General features: G+C 36.9%; 2 protein-coding genes and 1 pseudogene across 9 annotated transcripts in view; 1 reads left to right on the forward strand and 2 right to left on the reverse strand.

Moving 5' to 3' along the window:
- LOC138176559 (utrophin-like) overlaps nt 1-20,561 on the reverse strand; it is a 382,659-nt gene that overhangs the window by 155,458 nt on the left and 206,640 nt on the right. The gene's annotated exons all lie outside the window — the stretch shown is intronic.
- Nucleotides 6,371-14,991, reverse strand: LOC138176560 (E3 ubiquitin-protein ligase Mdm2-like; annotated as a pseudogene).
- LOC138176561 (histone H3.3A-like) lies at nt 15,107-16,146 on the forward strand. Its single transcript, XM_069107347.1, has one exon. It carries the CDS (start codon nt 15,221-15,223, stop codon nt 15,608-15,610), a length of 390 nt encoding a protein of 129 aa, XP_068963448.1. The 5' UTR covers nt 15,107-15,220; the 3' UTR covers nt 15,611-16,146.

A 20,561-nucleotide genomic window follows, 5' to 3' on the forward strand; every position in this document is an offset into this window, starting at 1 on the left:
TGTAGACATAGCTGTAATAGCAGGAAAGAATCATCAGTAACACTCTGCTCCTGACAGAGGCTGGCAATAACATATCCAAATTTGTTCACTCTTGTATTAAAGCTGATTGGACGCCAGCAAACAAAAATCTTCCCCACCCCAGTAATAATTCCAATTTTCTTTCTCTGGAAATCAAGCATGGGCTTCAATGTGGAAGAAATCATAGAAAAGAATTTTGTTGTACCTGTAGATATTTCTAGGTAGAAAGACAGACCCCACATCATCCTATAGAGTTGGGAATATTTCACAAATCCAGCAACTAGGATACCTGAGGGATGGAATATTGTAGCGCTGTGAAAACCAGCTTTACAAATACCTCATTTCACTGCACTAACTTGCACACTGAGAATTCAATTCAAAATAAACATAAAAAGTTATTTATTCGATTCAGTTAAGGGTTAATGGAGAGGCACAAAAAGTGCCTGAATGTTGTGGTTGGAAAGGATCCTCCGATTTTACTAGTGAAAAAACTTAAGATCAAAAGAAGAGAGATGTCCTCCCCTCTTTTCCCCCTCACATTACGAACTACCTTCCTCTGTTTCTTTGAACAATTTGTATTTGGCCAATAAAGGAAACATGATTGTTACCTTACCCAAACAATCTCTTCACTGCACATGGGTCTGGGAAACAGGAAGAGCAAAGGCCTCCAGAAATCTACTTATTTTTAAATTAATAAAGGATAATTAAACCATTACTGAAATTTTAATTTATACCACAAAAGAAAGGATCATATGTATAGTCTTTATTCCCTAAGTCATCTACAGGAAACTCTACAAAACCTTGACCTAAATAACATTAATAGCCAATGTTAATATGCCAATTTAAGCCTTACAAAGTGTTTGGAAAACAGTGTCTTATTTAATCCTCAAAACAATACTGGGGTGCAAGTAATAAGACTGTTATCCCCATCTCACATGGGAGCAAAAAGGCTGGGAGTATAAATGACTGGCCAAGGGTCATACTGCTAATGAAATTTCTGCTAAGTATCAAAGACAGAATTCAAACTAGGGTCTCCCCTGATTCTAACACTCTTTCCCCTATGTCATATTATGTCAAAGAAGAAAATTAATAAATTGCCAACACAAGGAAAGCCAACACAAGGGAATTAACCAAATAAATCATTCTTTCCTGGAAAAAAAAAGTCTATATTACTAGATTTTCCATATCAGAAAACCTGATAATATCTCCCAAAATGCAGAAGAACCAAGAATCTGTCATCCCAGAGAGACTAAAATTCCAAACTCTTTATGACTTATCACTAAAACTGATTCAGAGAAAGAAAGGAGATAAAAAATTATCTGCATATGTACTGAAAGCTCCTGTGGGTTTTCTGCATTTTGTAAATAAAGTTTGACCCAGTAGAAAATTATTCCTTTTGGGGCCACTAGGTGGCACAGTGATTAGAGCACCAACCCTGGAGTCAGGAGGACATGAGTTCAAATTTGAACTCAGACACTTAACACAAAAACTAGCCATGTGACCTTGGGCAAGTCACTTAACCCCAATTGCCCTCCAAAAAGCAAAAAAAAGAAAAAAGGAAATTATTCCTTTCTATGTCCTATTGATGAAAGAATCTTGATTTTCTAAGAATCACTCTTGAAGAGAGGTTAAATTGTATATAAGATGAGGAAGAGCAAAAGATTAGTATTAAAAAATAAAATAACATTATGGAATTAACACAAGGAAAGAACAAACATAATTCATTATTTTCTGTAAAGAGTTTTCTTTCACTAAGGAGGCAATATGCTAGTACCAGACTTGGAATCAGGAATTCTTGTTTCAAATATTGCATCTGATACTTATTACTGTGAACCTTTCTTGACAAGTGGCTTATCCATCTAGTACCAATTTGCTAATCTCTAAAATGGGAATAAAAATATCACTGGTATCTCCCTCACTGTGTTGTGAGGCTTAAAGGAGACTATCTACAAATGCATGAATTTTTCTACTTGTACAATATTTCTCTCCTAAAGTAGTGATGACACTAACCAAGTTATTAGATCAGAAATAATGAGCAACACATATACAATTCATAACAGTTCCCCCATCATGAAAACTGAGTTATCTAAGATTTCTAAGCACCAAAATATAACTTTTAAAGCCCACAATGAAAGTCTGCAGTCAATTCAATTGCTAGAACTAAAGCACTATTACCCACTTTTATAACTGAACTTGGAGCATTCTCTTTATAAAGTCTGAGTCTGTTATATTTCAGACTTAATTTAAGTAGACAGTAATATTCCACAAACTATGTAAAAAGTCATTTTGGAATTCTTTCCTTAACAGCATCCCACCAAATGACATACTGATAGAATATGATTAAACGAGTGTTTCTCAAAGTGTTCTACACTATGTGAAACAGACGCTCTGCATATGATTTTGAAGACTACCAATATTTTCTCCTCTAACATGTTAAACATAAAAGTGTATATCCAAAAAAAATTCCCTTGTGACATTTTTTTAATGAAAATAAAGTTAGTTACTTTTGCTTTTTTGCAAAATGTCCTTAGCCCCCATTCCCCTTCTATTCCAGCAGTAAAGAATGCCCTTCAACCTCCTAAACCACTATTTATGTGTTCCCTCAATGGATTTCAAGTCTAAAAGTATTCTGAGGCCAATGTACATTGGAGAATATTGCATTAAGCCATTTAACTAATTAAAGCATTTTATTAACTGGAACAGATGTCACTGAAGCATTCTGTTTCAAACTAAATTATTAAGTAGGGGTTTCTGTGTGGCATAGCCCTACCACCCCAAGTATTTATATGCCCTTCCTCCACTCCCACCAGACAAATTCATGTACACTGTATATTCAAGGAAAGAAAAACTTTTAATATAAACAGATGCAAGGTAAATAATGTCTTTTGCATAACAAATCTATATATAAAACATATCTCACTTCAACTCTGGAACTGTACATTACTTGGGTTAACATAAGGTATTTGGGATAATCATAGGTCCCTTATTTGACCCAAGCCCCCATCCTGGAACATACCTGGAAGTTGAGCTCAGCTTTAATATCAGTAAAAGCTCCTCTAAAAGATCAAGTTAAGAAGCACAAATCACCAACCCTGGAGTCAGGAAGACCTGAGTTCAAATCTAGCCTCAGACACTTAACACAAAAACTAGCCATGTGACCGTGGGCAAGTCACTTAACCCCAATTGCCCTCCAAAAAGGAAGGAGGAGGAGGAGGAGGAGAAGAAGGAGAAGAAGAAGAAGAAAAAGAAGCACAAATCAAATAGCACAACGTTGATTCAAGACTGAATTTCAAAGTGATAATAACAGGCTACAAATATGGAGTATTCCCAGCCATATACACAAATTAGCTGGATATTCTATAGGCTCAATATACTGAAGAAGATGGATTTAGACTACATTGAATTCAGCATTGAATCACAGCTGGAAACCTCAGGTCTGAGTTCTCATGGATTCATCTACCTCTCCACTTAAAGCAGCTGAGATGAGAGTATGCTGAAGCCTTTCCAATGAAGACATTCATAAGGGCATCTTCCTTTAGTATCAGCAGGATTCTGTTTGGAATCCTGGCTTCACACATGCCATAAAACTTTTTACTTGGGCTAACAACTAGAGCCTCATGAGACCTTGCTCTCTCCTGCTCAGTCCAAGGAAGTAATCTTTCTGTTTTATAAAATTCTCACCTCTCAGAAGATTCTCTCACCAGGTAAGCAGGTAGGTGGCACAGTGAAGACCTAAGTTCAAAACCAACCTCAGGAATTTACTACCTATGTGACCTTGGGAAGTCACCTAAACCTCTGTTTAACTGCATTTTCTCATTAGTAAAATGGGAATAATAATAGCACCTTGCCCCCAGAGTTGCTGTAAGGATCAAATGAAAAAATATTTGTAAAGCACTTAGGATAGTTCCTGGTAAATAGGAAGTTCTTTAAAAATGCTTGTGTTCATTCCTTTTTTCACCAATCAGAATCCTTATCTCTGGATGCAACAGCCCTGTGGCCAGAGAAACCATCTCTTAAAAAAGACTTATGGAAATTTCTTCCAATGACTGAGGTTCTCTGGATCCAAATATTGACTAAGTGAAGTCCCCCTTGGCCATACCCACTAATATCTAATAGAGCCCAGAGACAAAGTGAGATTATTTGGGGATTATCTGTTATTATGATTTTTTTTAGCCACTACTTTCATCTAGTAATGTCGAAAATCAAAAATTAATCTACAATATTTTCATTATCAATTAATATCAAGTTTTAAAAGATACAAAATAAAGGTACAGACCCCAAAGACCAGGCATATAAAAAACCTAGTCATCAAGAGAACGGGTGCAGTCTCCTGTAGAAGTTAAAACTTTGAGCAGACTGGTCACTGGGTGGCACCAGGGCATGGAAGAGCACTAAAGGAGAGGTATTCCTACTCATCAGAAAGAAGAAATGATTCAAAGGCACAATGGGATGAAATCTGAACTAAAGAGCTCCTTACTTCATCCACTGAGAAAGAGCCACAACAGGAAGGCAGTGTCGGCATTCTGATTGGGAGTGTAAAGCAGGTCACAGTAGAAACAAGTTCAACAGGTGCCAACTGCAATCTTAATCCAAAAAACAAGCAATTTAAATGTACCCAGTATGAAGGAATGGGAGGCTTTACATCAGTCTGTGCAAATTAATTGCAACCAAAAGTTAAAAAAAAAAAGAAGGAATTCTTTTCATGCCACCAAAAAATCCAGACCTAAATAGGATAATAATAAAATATGGAAGATGCCAAATTTGCCTTTGATAAAATTCAGGAAACATTGCTCAAGTGGGAGAAATTAAGAGGCACTCAGTTAAAAGGGAAAAAAAAATTTTCTTTAATAATGACATGAGATGGCAGCTAGGTGGCACAGTGAATAGAGTACCAACCCTGGAATCAGGAGGACCTGAGTTCAAAGCCAGACTCATCAAGTCTTTGATCAAAATCAAGGATTTGAACTCATCAAGATGGGACTTCCTGCCTTCAGGCCCAGCACTCTAATTATTACCTTCATAATGATTTGGTCAACAGAAAGAATGAGTGAATCCTAAGCTTGCTTAATACAACAGGAAGACCAAACAAACTCAGCAGAGTCTAAAAAAAAAATTTTAAGTATAAGTTTAGCAAATAATTGACTATGGTATTGTGCAGTATTTGTGAAATAACTCTAGGCAAAGTAGTATGTTGATCTTAAAACCAATAATTTGATTCTATGTGATCAAAATCATGATATCCCAGATATCGAGTGAACTATAATAGGCATATTGATTGAAGACCTCAACAGATTAAAGACCTCAGGCTAGCAGGGAGCTCAGATGTCATGAGACCAACTTGCTTATGAGGAAACTGAGGGTTAAGTTGCCCAAAGTTACACAGTTATTAAGTCTAAATGTGATATGAACACATGACCTTTGACTCCAGAACAAGTATTCTTTTCCCAGCACCATGCCAAACCTCTACGATGAGATTCAATTTAAGAGTAACCATACTAGGGCAGCTAGGTGGCACAGTGAATAGAGCACTGGCCCTGGAGTCAGGAGGACCTGAGTTCAAATTCAGCCTCAGACACTTAACACAAAAAAATTATAACTAGCAGCGTGACCTTGGGCAAGTCACTTAACCCCAAATGCCCTCCAAAAAGCACCAAAAAAAAAAGTAACCATACTATACAACCAACTACAAAATTCAGATCTGAATTGTTAAATAGTTATTTGAAGGAAACCTGATACTATTGATGTAGGTACTTCTACAGCACAGACTTTTTAATATTATATTTTTTAATAAATGTGTAATAATAATGGTGTAATATTTTGGGGGGCAAGGTAATTGAGGTTAAGTGACTTGCCTACGATTACACAGATAGTAAATGTCAGATGTCTGAGGTCACATTTGAACTCCAGTCCTCCTAACTGGGCCAGTGTTCTATCTACTGTGGCATCTGACTGCACCCCCCTTTTTTTAAACTTAAATAATATTTATTAAATTTACTATTTACACAAATTTTTAAAAAAATCTGACGCTCTCCAAGCAGAGAAGACAAGAACTATTTAACAAACAGAAATAGTCAAACTTCAAAATGACTAGTAATTATAATGGATTGTAAGGGATTTAAATATGGGATTTAAAGATCTTCCATGCCCCCATTGGACTTGCTGAAGTAGAAGGAAGGGGTGGAGCAAGAAGAAGCGGAAGCCAAGCTAGGGTTCCTGCAGTGACTGGTGGTGGTGGCGGCAGAGGCAGCAGCAGAGGCAGCGGCCGTGGTAGCTCTAGCAGCTGAGGTGGAGGTAGAGGCGTGAACCCCTTTTTGAGCCAGCCAGAATTTCTGCTTACAGACTCCTGCTGAGTACTGCCAAGGGCCGGAGCTGCTGGGAGCGAGCTTGCTGGACGCTGGGTGGTTGCTGTGAGTGGGGAGAGGAAGACCTTTGCCTGAGGTAGCCTGTTCTGTTTTAAAGGCTTGAGAATGTGGGTGCTTTCTACTTTATCTACCTGTGCCAATTTCATTACTACTCTGATGGCTTTGACTTTCTAGTTTTGGGACTCAGTCTTTTGGTATTTTAATAAATGTTCTGTCTTTATCTCCCATATAGAACGCCTGATATATTTTGTGATTGATAACTACATCAGCACATCTGTAATTACCATAGGCATTGTGAATATTGCATTGCTGATATACAGATACATACAATAAAGGATCTCTAGGTTCAACATACCCAAAGGGAGTGTGTATGACTTACTCCCAAATTATCTGACTTAGCAGATAAGTCTTATGAATTGACTAAGGCACAAAGAGGTTGAATGATCCATCCTGGGTCAAATAAGTTTTAAGTGTCCAATGTGATATCTGTACCTAGATCTTTCCAGACTAGTACAAAATTCACTATACCCTGCTGCCTCTATAAGTAATTTGCAAATGAAAACTAATTTTTTAAAATGCAAAAATGGGAAAAAAAAGTAACCAAAATATTTTTTCCAGAGAATAAAAAAATTTCTTCCAAAAAGCAAATTGCACTAGAGCTAACTAAAATGGATTAAAATATTCATTTTCTCAGAAAAAAAATATACAAAAATTAAATTTTAAATAAATTTCACAAGCCATGTGTGAATATTCTTAAGCATTTCATACATAGAGTTCCATGGTTCCACTTTTAGTACATCACATTTACAGAAAATAAGTTAACACAATCATTTGTATTGGTTTCCTGCACACTGGACAAGGTTTATTTCTCTTTTTCAGCTTCTTAGTATATACAAAACATGCCATAAAACATCCTGTCCTTCCATGGACAATGCAACCATTTTTAGGTCAGCTCTAACAGATGACACAGGGTTCAACTGTGCTGGGGGAAGAATAGATTCCATACTTTTTTCTTTCTCTCTCAATTCTCCAGCATCTTTCTGACTACTACAGATGATATTTTTAGATGTCAGTGGCTGGGAATAATATTTTCATGGGAGTCTGATGTCTGTACTATTTTTTCATCACTGTCCTCAACATGTGAATCTAAAGGGTCATTTGTTTTATTTTTCTTACCATCTGGAATGTCAAAAACCTCTCACTCCACTTGTGTGGGGCTTCCTAGCTTGCCTCTATCTCACACCACTCTTCTCTTCAAGAAGCCAGTTCTCTCACAGAGCCCAGCATCTGTGGCAATGGGGCAGAAATGGAGGGTTCATTTTGTCAGAGGAAATACACTACTAATAATGGGCTAGAGATGTTTCAGAGTCTTCATCAAATGAGTCAGTGTCACTCTTCTGATACACAGTACCTGGTATATCTCATCTTCGTCTTGTCTTTCTTTATGACTATAAACTTCTGAACCAATAGACTCAACTTGTAAATCAGCACTGAACTGGTCTGAAACAGAATCATCTGAATTTTCACTTAGTATACCAATATCAATATCTGAACTTGAAGGAATTTCTGTTGAGTCACTGCTACTGCTTCGTTCACAACATATCTCACTCATGACAGATGGGCACAGCTTTCATCCAATGTAAAGGAAATACTATCTGATTTAAGCTGTTTTCTGTGTCTTTCACCAGGCAACTCATCTGAATTTTTGTTTCACTATGTGTTCTCCTTCTAAATGAGGTAGTTATTCTAGAATTCAAGTTCGGTGATGGTTTCTCTTCCTGCAACTCTTACACCCTTTTGACCACTTCCGATTTCAAGGTGACACCTTGTTTCGTTCATAGATGTATTTAGACTAGCAAATTCTTGTTAACTGAGTGTTATCAAGGTTCCAGAAATCATTGCATATAATCCCCTGTGCTTTTTCACAGAGAAGCTTGGTACCCCAAACAGATCTCCAAGATCATCTGGACAACAGACAATGTGCTGTTGCTTTTTATCATGTAATTGTTTTGACATAATATATACTGGCCAAGATAGAATAAAACCTCCTTCATTGTGAATGTCTTTCTGTGCACCAACAAACTTCAAAAACTTCAAGAGCGATGGTTTTGATCTAACCAGAGCCTCTTTTCTGAAGCTGGCATCTGTGCAGTGCTTAAGGCACCATCTGTATCAGAAGACATTTTGGTCCTGTACATTTGCCTGGATAAGAATGGAAAGAGTTCTCTTAAATCTCACAGGAGGGGATCACAGTTCCTAAAAACAAAAAGGCCAGTAGATGAGATGACAACATTGAAAATGTTACTCCAGCTGGAGTTCACCACCTGCAATGGTAAGGACTAAATCAGGACCTAGCTCCGCGAATAGCCACCTCTTGATATGCCTGAGCATAACCAAACAAAAGAGGAAAAGCTGAGTCAACCAGTGGGCTGGACCAACTTGCAGAAAAACTGGCACCTGTTCATGCTGTCCCTGGTGGCCCTGACTTCCGGTGTAATACTTGTGTGATAATTTATTATAATTATCTGAAATTATTGGGACTCAAAGATCCTTACCACCCAGTGATGAGCTCCTCACAGTTTAGCTAGGCTGCTCCTCAAATGAAGACAGTATGAGCCCATATTCAAAGCTGTTTACTCTAAACTTGGTAGCATTAGCCTGATCTAAAGGCCACTGGGTAGTATAGTGGATAGAATGATGGACGTGGAGTTAGAAAGACAACAGATAGAGCAGTGGACCTGGACTCTAAGGGACCTAAGTTCAAATCTCACCTCAGCTAGTATTCTTTAGGCCTTCAGAAACCAGGGTTGCCAATACCCCCTGATGAAACATGAGAGTAGGATTTCAAGAAACTATCCACTGTATGTTTCAAATAATAAAAATAAATAATGTATTATATTTGTATGGCATTTTCAAAGTGACAGTTTCTGTATTTTTCAAGCATATATTTTATAAACATCAAATTTCTAACTAAATAATTAAGTAATTTTGGGGTGGCTAGGTGAGTAAGAGTGCCAGCCCCAGAGTTGGGAGGACCCGGGATCAGTTCCGGCCTCAGATACTTAACACCCACACAAAATAACTGGCCGTGTAACCTTGTGCAAGTTACTTAACCCCAACTGCTTTAAAAAAAATTATTAAGTAATTTTTTTTAATATATACAAGTAGTAAGAAGTTATTGATTTTGCAAGATCGAGGACAAGAAGCTAGAATACTTGCTATCTCTGATTCAGTTGGATAACTTCATTCTATTTCAAACATTATTAAGTCTCTAAAGTTGAGTCCAAAATGTCACACTCGGTTCATCAAACAGCTGATTAATGACTAGCATGAGGTTCAATGAGAGAGAATGGGAGAGAGTGGAAACCTGAAGTTTCCAAGTAAATTAACAGGGAAATTAAGAGACATGCACCTTCTGACCCAGCTCCAAACATTTTAAATATAATTTATTTTTACAAGTATTTATCATCTTTTTCCTTCCCATTCTCTCCACCACCACCACAACTGAATGAAAAAAAAAAAACCTCTCATAACAAATAATCATAGTCCAGCAAAAACAAATTCCCTCACAGGACATGCCCAAAAATGTATAACTCATTTGAATTTTAAGTTTATCACTTGTCAGGAGGAGGTAGATATTATGTTTCCTCCTCAGTCCTCTGGAACTATGATATATCATTGCAGTGATTCAATCAACATTCCACAGTTGTTTTTCTTTATATTATTGTCATCAAAGAAACTGTTCTTTTTCTGCTCTCTTTGTTCTAAATTGTTTCATAGGCCTTTCTAGTTAGCTCTAAAACTGTTCATTTTTACATTTCTTATGGCACGAGAGTATTACATTATACTCATATGCCATATTTTTTTTCAGCTATTTACCAACAGGTGGGCATTCCCTTCATTTCCAGTTCTTTGCCAGTACAAAAAAAGAACAGCTATAAATATTTTGTACATATAGGTCCTTTTCCTCTTTCTTTGATCTCTTTGTAATATATGCCTCGTACTGATATAGTTGGGTCAAAGGGCATACACAGTTTGGCTATTTTCTGGGCCTAGTTTCAAACTGCTTTCTAGAATGACTGTGCCAATTTTTTGTTCTACCAACAGGGTATCATTGTACCTGTTTTCCCACAGTCCCTGCAATACCTGTCATTTTCTTTTGCCATACCTGATACATGTAAGGTAAACAACTTCAGAGCTGCTTTATACTGCATTTCTCTAATAATTGGTGATTTCCTCCAAACATTTTAAAAAGTTATCTGAATTTATGCTATGGATGAATACAACTTGGATTGTTGTTACTGAAGAATTCTTCACAAAAAAGTGACTTACCTATATTTATTTAGCCATTTAAGTGAATATGGATTTGCACTCAATATAATCTGAAGGAACTAACACTGTCAAGTAGTAAAATATAGTAGTTCATTGTAATATGCTGAAATGGGAAACTAAGAGTTAAGAGACCCAGATTCAGGCCCCAATTGTGTCATTAGCTAGTTGTATGACCTTGAAACAAATATATCAAAGTGAGGGGATTTGACTAAATGATTTCTAAAGTTTCCTTTCAGCTCTAAAATTCTTGGTTGTAACTTCTTCAGGAAACCAAAATATTGAGATTCTAATTCTCACAGAACTGGTCTCATAAAATATAGTCAAATGAACAATGACATAACAACAGGAAAAGAAAAAAAAAAAGGCCCAACCCTTCCCCAGAAATTGTGTAGCTCTGGATGTAACCACAGCTCTAAAATATATACTCCCAAGAGAGCACAGCCTATAATAGACCAGAATCATAAGATCATAGAATAAATTGAGAACTGATCATAGAATAAATTGAGAACTGGAAGGAACCTTGGAATTCACCTAGTCCATTGCTCTCATTTTACAAATAAGGAAACTGAGGACCAAAAAAGCCAAGTGGTTTGGCTAAGTGGCACATAGCTAGCAAATAGCAAAAGCCAGAATTTTAACCCAGATCCTCTGATCCAAAATCAATCAATAAACAAACAATTATTAAAGGCTTACTTTGTATAAGGCACTGTACTTAACACTGGGGACACAAAAACAAAACAGTCCCCACCCTCAAGGAGTTTGCCACCGAAGAGGAAAATAATATGTGTGTGTGTGTGTGTGTGTGTGTGTGTGTGTGTGTGTGTGTGTGTGTGTGTGTGTGTGTGTAGAGGATACAGAAAGGTACTGGGTCTGTAATTTCACAATTCACAAAGTGAGATTAGATAGATAGGTAGATAGATAGATAGATAGATAGATAGATAGATAGATAGATAGATAGATAGATAGATACAGACAGACAGACAGACAGACAGAAATATATACCCTAGTAACACTATCAGATGAAAGAACACCAACATGGATGGTTGCAACTTATAGTATTAGATTACTAATTGGAACTGTAAGAGGTTAAATGGCCCAGAGTCACACAGCCACCATATGACCAAAGCAGGATGAGCCCAGGTCTTCCTTACTGGTTTCAACAGCAAAAATAACAAAAAAAACCACCTGTTTAGTACATGCCAGACTTGAACCCAGGCCTTACTGGCCTCAACAGCAAGACCAACAACAGACATTTATGGTTTGTTAAATGTTATGTGCCATGCACTGTGCAGAGACCTGTAATTACAAAAGAAAAAAGGCAAAAATACAGCCTCTGCCCTCAAGAAGCTCATATTCTAATCAAGAAGAAAACAAATAAGAGTCTTTCAACTGATAAAGATGTAAAAAGCTCCCATTTTTAACTGTGCTGGAGGAGGCAGCAGCAGGCATCCACAGGAACCCAAATGTTTTACACTTGTTTACAGAGGCTCTTTGTCCTAACTATGCAACAACTAGCTGATAACTAGAATATGAATAGTTCCAGCAAGTAAGGACGGCTGTACCTTCTTTGATGTTCCCATCCTTTGAAGATGTCCAGTTTCTAGCCCTTTCAATGAGCTATAAATTGGTCTAAATTGATAACACTTTTCACATCTGTGTGTATATACAAAAAACTTGTGTGAAACTTATTCATTAAGGGGAAAATGCCTTCTGTGGTCTTCTTCCCTGAAACTGAACTTATTTCCAAGTCAAATTCGTTGTTAGTAGATTTTTTTTTTACCTTAACAGTATCCACTATTCCACTCTGTCTCTCACCTCACTTTATGCACAGAATTTATGCAAAATGAATACAAGGCAGCTTAGGCAGGAGGAATGGAAGCAAGGTACTAGCATCTAGAGGGAACTAGGAAGGCTCCATGAAAAGAGTAGCAACTGATCTGAGTTTAAGAGGAAGCAGGCACGCGGACAGGGAATTCCAAGCACAAAGGACAATCAGTGCAGAACTAGGAGAGATGGCACGTCTAGGTGAAGAACAACAATTAGGCCAACATGGTTAGAGCACAGAGAAGGAGGGAGAGGATAAACCATGAGAAGAATGGAAAGGTAGGAAGGGGCCAGTTTTATGAGGAGCTCTGAATGCCCAACAGAGGAATTTATAGTCAATGCTAGAGGCAGTTAAGAGTCACTGAGGTTTGTTCAGTAGGGAGGAGACACGCTCAGACATGCATTTTAGGAAAATCAATTTAGATCCAATGGGTGGCAAGATAAATCAGAGTGAGGAGAGGCTGGAGGTATGGAGAGACCAAAAAGGAGAAGCCTGCAATAATCCTAGGGAGACCAGAAGAGGTCCTAACCCAGGCTGGTGGCTCTAAAAGTGTGATAAAAATGGAATATACACAAAAGACGTTCCAAAGGGATAAAGACTTCCAACACTCTTTCCACTGATGCAAGAAGAGGCCTACAATTCTCAGGAACAAGCACAATGCCTTATAAGAATAATTAGGTACATTAACTTTAAACAAACAACAGTCATGCAACCAAAGCTCAATTATCAATAAGCAGTGGGATATTTCCATAATTTGTCAGATGGAAAAAGAAACAGACAGGAATAAGTCCCTTTGCTTTTCTAATCCCTCAAAAGACAAACTGTTCATTCTCTCCCCATTGTGGACAAACTATTTCAATTCACTGGTTTCTTGGTCTAAAATGTCAGTAACATTTCCATTTTTGTGGTGAGGATTACATCATTCCAATTCACTGGCATCTTGGTCTAAAATATCAATAATGTTTCCATTCATTTTGTGGTGAAGATTAGAGATACCTCAGAGGTAATTACCTCATAGAAAAAGGTACACTGAATGCCAAGTATGATTTAATACCAATGGGATCACAGAACAAGAACTGGAAGGTACCTCAGAAGATATCTAGTCCAGTTCTCTCAGCTCTACAGATGAGGTAACCCAGTAACAGATTACAGATTAACCTGATTCAAATCTGAAAAAATATTTGACCTATGAAACAGATGCTCTCAAGACTGATTCATTGCTTTCTCTTTCCTGTACAACACAGGGAAAATTAGGTGGCACAGTGAAGAGAAGTCAGAAGTAGTATGAGTTCAAATCCTGCCTCAAATACTTACTAACCAAGTGACCCTGGGAATGTCACTTAACCTCTGTTTGACTGTTTCCTCAACTCTATATAATAGGGTACCAGGATTGTTGTGAAGATTAAATGAGATAATATTTGCAATATTCTTTTTAGCCTGATGCCTGAACATAGTGGATGCTTAATAAATGTTTGTTAACATTTTTTAATGCTAAATTTTAAAACGTATTTCAATTCAGTTCAAAGTACCTACTATGTTCTAGGTACAATGCTAGGCATTGAAGATACAAACAAACAAAACCCCACAAATTTTGCCCTCAAGGAGCAAACAGTCTATTTAGAACAATCAGGAATAAAGAATTACATTTCAATGTATTAAATACTTTTTGTAACTCATTTAATAAGAGCAATTTATACACCAGGAAGAAATAGTCTTTAGGGTTTAGTTGTGTGTGTTTTTTTTTCCTTCTTCTTGAGGGTGTGGGTGGGTAGGGGCAGTTTTTTCTCCCCCAAGCTTTGTCCCACCTCCCCCAGCAAAAGTTCAGGTGTTTGAATTAAACCTTTAAACTTCCACTTAGTAAAACATAATTTGAAAAGCCAGTTTCTCATGACCTTCCCCACTTTGGCAATGAAATCATGTTGCTTTACACCCTAGTTACAACAGTTATTAATCACATACAGAGACAAAATTTTAAAACAAAGGGAGGAAAAGATTAAATGGGAAAATGTGAAAACTGTGCACCAAACTCAGTGTCTACTTTCCTCACAGTGAGCTACAATTTTTCATAACTATCATAACTATGTCCATTATATATTAAGGACAGAGATTGCTTCAGTCTTGGTACTTGCATCCCTAGAGTCTAGGAGAGTACCTGGAAGATGGTAGGTGCTTAAAAAAATCACTAGTGTTTTAAAAGTTTCACAGAACAGACTTAAGCTATTTGAGAGGCTAAACAATTTTTCTACATATAACTGGCTTACCAGCCTACCTTTTAGTAATTGTACTGTTTACCTCCAGAGGGTAGACAGAGGTTAAAAGGACAACTCATACTGATTTATTTTCAAAACTTCAGTAAACAAGTATAGTAAAGGAGTTGAAACGTTAAATTTTAAGGAATTTAGGAGATAATCAATTGGTACTCAAAATATACATCCTTCTGAAGCTCAGCATAGTCTTGGCTTGTATGACCTATCCTACCAGCCATCCGTGTTTGTTATATGGAATACAAAGGTAGGTAGTTTACTTGTTTTGCTATAATAAATAACAGTAATGAACATTGAAAGAAGCACCTTTCGGTGTGTTCGCAGCAGCCGCCGTAGCTCTCCAGCGCTAGGGCCACCTCTTGCTCTCCAAGCCCAAGCCGAAAGAGAAGGGGGGTGTATAAGGAGAAGTTTTCAGGAACATGGCTCGTACCAAGCAAACTGCCCGTAAATCCACCGGTGGTAAAGCCCCCAGGAAGCAGCTCACTACAAAAGCCGCTCGCAAGAGTGCGCCCTCTACTGGAGGGGTCAAGAAACCTCATCGCTACAGGCCGGGTACTGTGGCTCTCCGTGAAATCAGACGTTATCAGAAGTCCACCGAACTTCTGATTCTGGTGCGTGAAATTGCTCAAGACGTCAAAACAGATCTGCGCTTCCAGAGTGCAGCAATTGGTGCTTTGCAGGAGGCAAGTGAAGCCTATCTGGTTGGCCTGTTTGAGGACACCAACCTATGTGCTATCCACTCCAAACGTGTCACAATCATGCCAAAAGATATCCAGCTAGCACGCCGCATACGTGAAGAACGTGCTTAAACTCCACTATGATGGGAAACATATTCTTCATTCTCAAAACAGAAAAAAATCTCTTCTTCCTGTTATTGGTAGTTCTGAACGGTTAGATATTTTTTTCCCATGGGGTCAAAAGGTACCTAAGTATATGATTGCCAATGGAAAAATAGGGGACAGAATCAGGTATTGGCAAGTTTTTTCCATTTTCATTTGTGTGTGAATTTTGAATATAAATGCGAGGACATAAAGCATTAATGAGGTCAAAAAAATGTTTCCGTGAACAAGTTTCAACAATTCAACTTTATAACAATTATAAATAAACCTGTTAAATTTTTCTGGACAATGCCAGCCAGCATTTGGATTTTTTTAAAAAGTAAATTTCTTATTGATGGCAACTAAATGGTGTTTGTAGCATTTTTATCATACGGTAGATTCCATCCATTCACTATACTTTTCTAACTGAGTTGTCCTACATGCAAGTACATGTTTTTAATGTTGTCTGTCTTCTGTGCTGTTCCTGTAAGTTTACTATTAAAATACATTAAACTAGAAAAAAAGAAAGAAGCACCTTTCAAATATAAAAAGAAATAATAACAAATGAGCATTTTTTAATCCAAAATACTAAGCATTTCTTAACTGGGGGGAGGGCGAAAAAGGCTGCTTGAAAAAAAAGTTTCCATAGGAAAAGGTGGGATGGATGACTTTTAATGCTATGGACTTTCAGTCATCATATTCTCATGGGTTTTTCTGTTTCCATGAACTTGAGGGTGTTTTCAAATTACATAATTTTACTATGAAAATGGATACCTTAGGACCAGGTACCTAAGTAGTACCTGTTAAAACAATTTGAGCATTTGCTTCCGGGAAACATAAGAGGAATGGAAGAGAAGGTTAAACAGTAAAAATTCTCTGTACATGTTGCTGTAAATGTTTCTTAATACAGTCCTATACATTCAAGTATACACTAAAAATAGATGATGACACTGACAAAGAAAGTAGTCTGCTTGTCAGGGATCCCTGAGGCATGGATTAACCTAAAAAATAACATGAATCATATTCCACAAACATGTTATCATGGGGAAATGATTGGAATTTGGCATGAGTAGAAATGTAGATTCTCTCTTGCCCTAAGAAGCTATGATCCACAAGAGGTCTAAGAGGACAGGTGGAGAAAAAATATTCAGAGCAACTCTATCTCCAGCAACTCTAAAAGTATCTACTCTCTAAGCAGCTTTACATTTCAAGAGGCTGAAATGAAACCTGGGAATAATGAGAAAATGGGGAGAGATAACCAAAAGGATGATCTTGTAAAAAAAAAACTGTTTATGGTTTCCCCTTGATCTAGAAAAATGCATCTAAGACACCAATGGTAGAGCTGTAAATTGATACAACGATTCTGAAAAAGAAAAAAGTTGGAATTATCTGGGAAAAGAGATTCAACTGTTAACTTAGCTTAACTTATTAACTTAACTCAGTCATCACCACTGGATATACATGCCAAAGAAGATCAAGATGAAACAAGGATCTAAATATACACCAAAATATTCATAACAGCACTTTTCATGGTAGCAAAAAACTGGAAATAATGCAAATGCCTATTAATTAGAGGATAGCTCAACCATGTAGTATGCATGTATGGGAATACTATTATGCATTAAGGAGCAATGAATGTGAAAAATTCAGAGACTTATAGGAATATTTATATGAACTGACCCAAAGGGAAATAAGTAGAGCCAGAATAATATACACAAAGGCTACAATATAAATTAAAAGATTTCCCAAAGGAAGCTAACTCTGAGTAACTACGATAGCCAAAACATACTTTAATCCTTTTAGCAGAGAAGCAGTGGGCTACTAGGGAAGCATGTTTTATACACTGTAAAATACAGTCAATGCAAAAGTTATTACTGCTTCTACTTTTCTTTATTACCAAAGAATGTATGGATAAGGAAGGGCACTGGAAACAGGATTAGTATATATGCAGAAACTATCTTCATATAGAAGCAAAAGGTATTATAAAACATTTTTTAACCTACTCTGTATATAGATTATATACTTCATCGTGTAGATATTATCTCTTCCATTACAGTGTAAAGCTCTTTGAAGGCAGGAGGTGTTTTTCCTTTTTTTCTACTTTTTTCCTAACCCTTAGCATACTACTTGGTATACAATAATCACTTAATAAATGTGTTGATTACTTTTTTTAAAAATACCTGCTATTGCATCAATATTTTTCCTCTCTTTACCTCCTTTTGACCACAAATCTTCTCAGAGAGAAGGCTCATATATCACCCATTCACACCTCAATCCTTGGCAGTCTATACATCATGTTACCAAAAACCACTCTCAAAGGCCACCAATATTCCTAAAGTTCTGATTCTCCTTTGTTTTCTATTGCATTTGACACGGCTGATCATCTCCTCCATCTTAAAACTCATTCCTGGGATTCTATGGCACAATACTTTCTTGGCTGTCCCCCACCTCAGAAACCTCCTGCCATTTACCTTGATTTATTCTCCATCTAACTTCTAAAGTCAACATTTCTCCACAGTTTATTTCTGATTCTTTTCTCATCTTCCTCTATATTTTCTCTCTCCAATATTTGACTTGGTGATCTCATCTACTATGGCTTCGACAATCATTCACTTTAGATACCTTTTTTTTTATCTTAACTAACTACTCCAGAACTTCAGACCCAAATTTCCAAAATTAGGTTGAATTTTAAAAAAAATTATTATACTCTTTTTTTTAAATGGCTGTAAGTCATGAGAGATAAGAATCCCAGAGGATTAAACATGATATCATCAGAAGGCAATGTGGAGGCACATGTTAAGAGTGAACAAGTTGTAGCACATAACAAATAAGAAATTACAAAGAACCAAAGGGTGAAGTATGTCATCAAATAAATATATGATAGTCTAGTCATATGTCAGATAAGCAATGGATAACCTAAGTGCTTTTCTTTTATCCTTGAAACATTAAGAAATAGTAGAGAGGGGCAGGTAGGTGGCACAGTGAATAGAGCACCAGCCTTGGAGTCAGGAGGACCTGAGTTCAAATCTAGCCTCAGACACTTGTGTGACCTTGGGCAAATCACTTAACCCCAATTGCCCTGCCTTCTCCCCTCAAAAAAAAAAAAAAGAAAGAAAGAAATAGTATAGAAGAGACTTAGAATACTGGGTGAATGATAAGGCAAACTTATGAGAGAATAGGGGAAAGTGTTGTTTGCAGTGAGCATACATGGATTAGTCACAATTTACATTATTGGAAGTATATGGGGAGAGAGGATTTCCATTCATTATCCCACCTTCTTAAAATTAATTACCCCTGGTAAGTAAAAACACATCTTGCCTGAATCACTCAGAATCAAATGTGAACAGGAACTGTACACCTCCTTGAATCAATCAAAGCCATAATAGGAGACCCAATCATGCCTTAAAGAATATCTATAAAGGTGAGGAACTATTTAAGAACCAAAAAGACATTCTGAAGGACAGAAGCAGAGAGGATGGATTATTGTTAGACAAAGTTGACCCAAGAACCAGCAGCCTAAGGACAACCAGCAAAAGAGGAAAGAGATGGTAGGACTGAGATATAACAGAGAAAGGCAGTCTCAGAGAGGGCCATGACCTCTACAGGTATCTCAAAGAATAAACCCAGGGCTAACACTGCAAATGCACTCATCAGGGACTGAGAGAAAACTACTGTTTCCCCAACTTCTCCTCCCTATACATGTCTATCTACAGGTGCTACAAATATAGACTACTGATTTATTACCCAAACATTTCTAGTACTCTGACTTTTGCCTCAATGAAAAAAAAAAGGCCAGAGGTTAATTATAGATAGATACAGGCAAAGAGCCCAACCCCAGGCTTAAAATGAGCTAATCAGTGTAACAAGTTAGAAAGGAAAATCCATAATGATAAGATCACAGATCTGTTTAACTGTTGAACATCTCCATCTGGAAATGTTGCCAGCACATGAAATTCAACTCAATGTCTTTTGTCTAGAACCTATTTTTCCATCTGGCTTACTCTAATTTTAGCTAATAGCACCAACTATACTATCATTATATTATGTGAAAATGTCTGCTCTCCCAACAAGTTTGTATTGGTTTTGTTTTTTTGTTGGGGAGGAAAGAGAATAACTGAATCAGACCTATTATTTCACTGACATAGAAAAACTCTCACAACAGAAACTCCTTTTCCAACTCACACCTGCTCTGTAACTAAAAGTATTAGTGAGTTTCCTGGTTAAGTAAGAAGTTAAATGCTTTGCTCAGATTCACATAGCCAAGAATGTTTCAGAGGTAAAACTTGAACACAATTCTTTCAGACTCCAAAGTCAGCTTTATAGTCACTATGCCAAACTGACACAGACAAGGTAAGTATACAATAAATATCTATTGAAAAATTGAATTCCTGACCCTTATTCAAAGATCACAATAGTTGGGCAAAAACACGTGGGGAATTCCGTCACAAGAAGAACAAATATCTCATTAAACTTATCCTTTTTTTCCAGCCTAGATTTTCATATATCAGTTGTGCTTACAGAGTAGAGTGTAAGCAGAACTATAAAAAGTAATTCCGGAGTTGTAATGAGTCATAAGATCTAATAGAAGCCAACCTGCTACTAAATAATTATTTTTCAAGAAGGTTGGACTATCACAGAATGCATATGATAACTAGTCCATGGAAGTAAATACAACTTAAAAAAGAAAAAAAAACACTTTTAAAGGAATAGATAACCAGCCACCTCTGAAAACTCTGACCAAGCTTGTCCAGTCCAGATCACAAGATTAGAACTTATTTAAATAATCAACAAATAAAATGGTTTCCTGAGTAATGCAAAGAAGGACGTCAAAAGAGAAATCTATCTATTGAATTTAAGAGATTATACAGATTCCAGATGTTTAGGAACTATGCAATTACCTATATAAATAGCATAAATAAAACTGATGGAAGAAGCAAAGACA

Source organism: Petaurus breviceps, unplaced genomic scaffold (genome assembly GCF_028583685.1).
Source record: "Petaurus breviceps papuanus isolate PSGF00001 unplaced genomic scaffold, PetGlider_PUasm1.0 89983, whole genome shotgun sequence".
Taxonomy (NCBI): Eukaryota; Metazoa; Chordata; class Mammalia; order Diprotodontia; family Petauridae; genus Petaurus; species Petaurus breviceps.